Consider the following 5,927-nt stretch of genomic DNA (forward strand, 5'->3'; position numbering starts at 1 on the left):
ATTTCCTTATGAAGCGGTCGCCAAATAAAACGTAATTTAAAAAAAACGTTGCTAATTAACAGTGACAATTTCATTACACTGTGTTGAACAAAAATATCATGTTATCTTGAGAATATTAATTCAATGTTCGCTGCTGCTTAAAGTTTTAATTTCACTTTTAAGGGTAACATTATTTAAAAAATATTGTAATTTACAATCTATTTACCTGTTGTATCTTTTCTCGGAATTCATTAAAGCTTTTCGAAATAATTCTGGGGGAGAAAACAAATCAATGTTTTCGACCCACAGTGATGGATTTTTCACAACACCTGAAATTAAGCTATATAAAAAATGTAACTTGTAAAAATTAGAATCAAACTTAACTTAAAAAAGTTCGTTTGATTTGTAATTATCGCCCTGGTTTACCGACTCGTCACGATTTTCGTTCATCAATCTATGTTCGGTGATATATAATAATGATTGTTAATAATCTGTGATCCCGTGTTTCGTCTATAATCCGTGCTTTCATTTTTCAAAAACATCGCAACAATCGTGGTGGTTAACAAAGAAATAAGTTTGCAATATGTCGATGCGCCCGGATGATTACGGAAGAAAATTGGACCGCGAGGAATGCGAGAAACTGTCCGAAGAGCGCAAAAGGGCCGAGAAGGATTTAAAGGAAGAGTCCGAAAACAAGAAAAAAGGGACCAATCCCCATTCAACCATAGTGGGTGAGGATGTGTACATGCAATACATAACGAGCAAGGAGGAAGACAACAAGCCGGAAGATGATGGGATCGACAAACTCAAAGGTAATAAATGTTTAATCTTTGTACAAGTCACGAGTGTCCAATATTTCACCAGGCATGCTGGGCAAAACCATGTTCAAGTGTCGCACGTGCAGCGGGGACCACTGGACTTCAAAATGTCCATGGAAAGACACCATGGTCGCTGGAGGTAAAATACCAGATGACAAGAAGCCAGCCGCTACTATGTGCGCTGGCGAGGCGGCTAAAGCAGGCTCCAAGTATGTGCCTCCCAGTTTAAGGGAAGGGGCTTCGAAAAGAACAGATTCAACTATGGGTAGACGTGCCGTTATTCGCATAGCAAACTTAAGTGGATCAACCACGGAAACGGATCTGCAAGAGCTGGTTAAACTATTTGGGCCTATTCACAAGTTCTTTATGGCTAAAGATAAAGTGACTGGTGTCTGTAAAGGGTTCGCTTATATTCACTTTAAGTTCAGGAATGATGCAGCCCTTGCTATAAACAGTCTAGATGGCCGCAGTTACGATCATCGTATCCTCAATGTGAATTGGTCCAGGCCACAGAATAACTAATTTTTTTGATTTTAATTCCATCTTAATAAGCTAATAAATGGAAATTTTATTATTTGCGATTATTCTTGGTTACCTGCAATTCTGATTTGATCAAAGTGTAGTTACGAACAAATAAGTTCTGTCAAGGTTTCTGATATGGGGTTTAGAGTCCTGCATGAGCATGGACAAATTTCTCCCAAAGCAAAAACAAAAACAAATTTAAAGGTTATTTTTAAGATAAGATTCATCTAAAATTAATATAAGACTTCTTGACTGCATTTTAATTGCTAGAAGTAAACAATTATTTGGTTATTTTCTTTTGTTAAGTTGATAAAAAAAAGAGAAGAGATAATTAAAAATATGTGCTTGAAAGAGAGCCGATTTAAAAATTTGTAATAACGTCATGCATTTTGTCAAAAAAAAGTACGTTCCCTGATTTTGCTAGTGGTCAAAGTAATTTTTTGCAAGCTGAGAAGAAATGTTGGTTATAGTTTCTTTTTTATATGTTAATATGTGGCCAAGAAATTCCTACAGACGTAGGTTATGGGCGAATGGCCATAGTATCCTTTACTTGTCTGAAAAGCAAAGAAGAAGATTTTCCCCGATTATTACATATTAAACGTTAATAAGTCGGTTGGTAAAGCGTTAGACCTGCCAACTCAACTTACCGGAGGTTGTGGGTTCGATTCTCACCGGGTATCTTGGGTGTTGTAATCGTTAAATAAAAATTTGTTTATAAGTTATAACTTGGTTGTAACCTGGCCGAATTTCCTTATGAAGCGGTCGCCAAATAAAACGTAATTTAAAAAAAACGTTGCTAATTAACAGTGACAATTTCATTACACTGTGTTGAACAAAAATATCATGTTATCTTGAGAATATTAATTCAATGTTCGCTGCTGCTTAAAGTTTTAATTTCATTTTTAAGGGTAACATTATTTAAAAAATATTGTAATTTACAATCTATTTACCTGTTGTATCTTTTCTCGGAATTCATTAAAGCTTTTCGAAATAATTCTGGGGGAGAAAACAAATCAATGTTTTCGACCCACAGTGATGGATTTTTCACAACACCCGAAATTAAGCTATATAAAAAATGTAACTTGTAAAAATTAGAATCAAACTTAACTTAAAAAAGTTCGTTTGATTTGTAATTATCGACCTGGTTTACCGACTCGTCACGATTTTCGTTCATCAATCTATGTTCGGTGATATATAATAATGATTGTTAATAATCTGTGATCCCATGTTTCGTCTATAATCCGTGCTTTCATTTTTCAAAAACATCACAACAATCGTGGTGGTTAACAAAGAAATAAGTTTGAATATGTCGATGCGCCCGGATGATCACAGAAGAAAATGGAATCGCGAGGAATACGAGAAACTGGCCGAAGAGCGCAAAAGGGCCGAGAAGGATTTAAAAGAAGAGTCCGAAAACAAGAAAAAAGGGCCGCCAGTAAAGAGAGAGCTGCTGAAAACTCGAGAATACAAAGTGGATTTGGATTCCAAGCTTGGGAAGAGCATCGTTATAAACAAAAATACGCCGACCTCGCAATCTGGCGGTTATTATTGCAATGTTTGTGACTGTGTCGTTAAAGATTCTATCAATTTTTTGGATCACATCAATGGAAAGAAACATCAGAGGAATCTTGGCATGTCGATGAAAATAGAACGTAGCTCATTGGACGCAGTTAAAAAACGATTTGAACTGAACAAAAAGAAAATGGAAGAGAAGAAAAAGGAATATGATCTGCATTCGCGCCTAGGTGAGATTGCGGAAGAAGAGGAACGGCTGAAGGAATATAGGAAAGAGAAACGGAAGGAAAAGAGAAAAATTGAAGAAAGTTTAGAGGAGCCCTCAGATGTACCTGACGAACTGGCGAGTATTATGGGCTTTTCGGGTTTTGGCACTTCCAAAAAGAAAAAGTAACCATTTGGTGCCTAATATTATTAGATTTTGTTTTATTATTGAATGGTAGTGAAAGTAAAATACAAAGATATATATGTATAATTGCATTGTTTTATTAGGTAATCATGAAATGCGAATAATAAAGCTGGTAACCTAATTTTAATTATTGATTTAATTTTATAAAAAATTGGTTATTTTTTATTTTACCTTTAATATATGACAAAATATAGGATACCTGACACAGTGAAAGTTACAAATTGCATAAAATTAAATTCTTCCTGGCTCGAACATCCCTAAAAAGAAAATGGAGAGGGTAATGTTTTTTAGATCTGGTCATTGTTAGGGTTGCCACATTTGCTTAATCTGCACTAAAAAAAATAGTTTTCGGTTATTAAAAAGCGTCTGGGCTACCCGTGATCTCGCTCCCTGATTTTTCTTAGTTTTTGGTACTTTGGGTTTTGATGTACCTGTTAAAGACAGTTGTCTGTGAGTACTGATTAAGGATATCACTTTAGGAGCCAAGGTCACGAGCTAATTGTGTTTATTACGATAAAACGATAGAGAAAGTAATAATTCCAAATGCAAAGCTCATGCATGAACCACAGTGATTTGGCACAGACTACTAAATTGTATTCTGTGTTTTTGGTCCGTCAAAACTGACCGCAAAGTTTTCTCAATATTTAAAAAAAAAAAAAATCGATCCTACCGTATTTTTAGTGAGTTGTTTCATATATTTCTCGGGCATGGCATCTCTAACGGTGGGATTAGATTTTACATTGCACTTTACCGTTAAAACGCAATCGATCGTATCGACCATAATTTCCTTTAAGGTTTTTGCGGCGCTTATCCCGCATACCTTGGCGGTTTTTACGAAATAACAATCGGTTATGGATTTATATTGCCTGAAACGATCAGAGTTCAATCGAAAAACTTTTTAGATGGTGCACGTCATACTTGCACACTCGATTTTTATCTTCGTCTTCATTCCAGTCGGCTGGACCGTCGCACGAATCGTAATCTCTGTTTAGATCGTGGAAGCACGCGTAAAAAGTGTCGAATTCTGAATACCATATTCTGTGATTATTATAGGTTTCGTGTTCTATGATTATTACGTACTTCTATAAAATTTCAAGTTTTTGCATAACTTCTCGTCCATAGAACGAAGTCCGTATATAAGGTTTAAATACAACCCGACCGGCAACGAACAATTTTTTAGATACCTGTCGACTCTCCTCAAGTTATTCTCGATAGTTCTATAAGGAGCAGTTCCCGTGAATCGTAAATTTCGACGTACTTTTTTTCCACTGTCTACGTTAATATTACCTGCACGCCGAATCGAAGTCGTTTATCGCAATTCCCACTATACTTTCGGGATTTGTGATTTGAAAGTCGGCCAGATACGTTACGAGGACGTTGTCGTCGCACTGCGGCTTCTTGGAACTTTCCCGGGTGTCCCTGACGTGCCTCACTTCGTCTTCCAAGAAATATTGGGGCCGATAAAACTTTTCGCCCTCTGAAACCCATTTAGTGCATATTGAAGTCCAAATTTTCCAAAGTTGTACCACTTATCGACGCAATGACAAAGATAAATATGTATGGCGATTTAAGCATGGGGAAAGAAAAGATTTGACTTTGATTTGACACGGATAAGTATGATGACAATTGGACTGTTCATTAAATAACACGCCAATTTATTTGCCACATGAAATGTCTTTAATTGTTTAAATTGTTATAGTTCGCCGAAAGATGTATATATATAGATATTTAACTTTGTTAAATTTTTATGCAGGTCTAAACGTAGACCAACCTTGCTTGGGTTTCTCTTTCTAACCCTCAATAAATAGATTTGCAATTCCACAATGACGTTCGAGAATCGTTCTTCAGTACTTCGGCTTTGTGTAGAGTTTCATCGGCGAGATTCCTCGATTATTATTATTAAAATGTTTATTATAAATATAAATGAAGGAGTAAATTTAGCTATAAAACAATGTTAGAATATTTACAAAAAAAAAAGTTATTCTACATCAAAATAATCACTATGGTCACTGGACTCGTCCCCCACATTAATGATTTATTCTGGCACTAGTCGACTTCTGTATACATTTTTTTCTTTGATGGTTCTACACATTTTTTCTAACTAGAAGCAGATATTTTTTCTACTTTACTTTTAATTAATTCATATCCCGTCTCAAGAACTTCCAATAAGCACTTCTTTGTGTAAAAATTTTCAAAATACATATTTCCAAGCAAAAAATGACTTCTTCATTCGATGATGAATTCGTTTTTTCTTTTACCGGTAGAAATAACATAGCTTTTGTGCTCCCTTTCAGCGTTGGTCTTGCTTAATCGATGTTATACAGGTTTCGGGGGCAAATTCTTGGTGGATGGATGATGGTAACTCCGATATGTTCCTCTAACAGCGCGATATCAAAGTCGATCGATATATTGCGAAAAATTCCTACTGGCAATGGTGGTATCCGCCCGCGGCGTTGCCAGACGATCTTCGACGGCAACGTCGACTCTTGCCCCCCAACTAAATGGATTCGCTGAAACTTTTGCGTTACGTCCCAACGCGTTTACACAAAAATAACACTTTAAAATCTCCACGGGCGAAATCGGCGCAGACAAACATCATTTCATCCGAAAAAGCTACGTACTCGCGGCAACGTCACAAAAAAATCAAATAGACCGCAGCGCCTCTCGCGACGATACGCCGAGCT

The 5,927-nt window shown here is 36.3% G+C and overlaps 3 protein-coding genes across 5 annotated transcripts; 2 read left to right on the forward strand and 1 right to left on the reverse strand.

Annotated features, from left to right (window-relative positions):
- Window positions 1–299: 299 nt before the first annotated feature.
- On the forward strand, window positions 300–1,345 carry LOC132703576 (eukaryotic translation initiation factor 3 subunit G-like). The gene is made up of 2 exons (XM_060672917.1): window positions 300–791; window positions 844–1,345. The coding sequence occupies exons 1-2, from the start codon at window positions 563–565 to the stop codon at window positions 1,317–1,319; spliced, it is 705 nt and encodes a 234-aa protein (XP_060528900.1). The 5' UTR covers window positions 300–562; the 3' UTR covers window positions 1,320–1,345.
- A 1,211-nt stretch (window positions 1,346–2,556) lies between these two features.
- Window positions 2,557–3,364, forward strand: LOC132703700 (zinc finger matrin-type protein 2). Its single transcript, XM_060673114.1, has one exon. It carries the CDS (start codon window positions 2,626–2,628, stop codon window positions 3,226–3,228), a length of 603 nt encoding a protein of 200 aa, XP_060529097.1. The 5' UTR covers window positions 2,557–2,625; the 3' UTR covers window positions 3,229–3,364.
- On the reverse strand, window positions 3,362–4,843 carry LOC132703699 (uncharacterized). 3 transcript variants are annotated; one of them, XM_060673111.1, is made up of 6 exons: window positions 4,773–4,843; window positions 4,531–4,720; window positions 4,324–4,460; window positions 4,162–4,267; window positions 3,914–4,109; window positions 3,362–3,575 (listed from the first exon to the last, which is right to left on the reverse strand). In XM_060673111.1, the coding sequence occupies exons 1-6, from the start codon at window positions 4,816–4,818 to the stop codon at window positions 3,531–3,533; spliced, it is 720 nt and encodes a 239-aa protein (XP_060529094.1). In that variant the 5' UTR covers window positions 4,819–4,843; the 3' UTR covers window positions 3,362–3,530. The 3 variants fall into 3 exon arrangements, with proteins under 3 accessions (XP_060529094.1, XP_060529096.1, XP_060529093.1); XM_060673113.1 differs by having other exon boundaries at window positions 3,362–3,570; window positions 4,770–4,832; XM_060673110.1 differs by having other exon boundaries at window positions 4,770–4,832.
- Window positions 4,844–5,927: the final 1,084 nt, after the last annotated feature.

This window comes from Cylas formicarius, unplaced genomic scaffold (assembly GCF_029955315.1).
Source record: "Cylas formicarius isolate icCylForm1 unplaced genomic scaffold, icCylForm1.1 PGA_scaffold_6__28_contigs__length_40554024, whole genome shotgun sequence".
Taxonomy (NCBI): domain Eukaryota; kingdom Metazoa; phylum Arthropoda; class Insecta; order Coleoptera; family Brentidae; genus Cylas; species Cylas formicarius.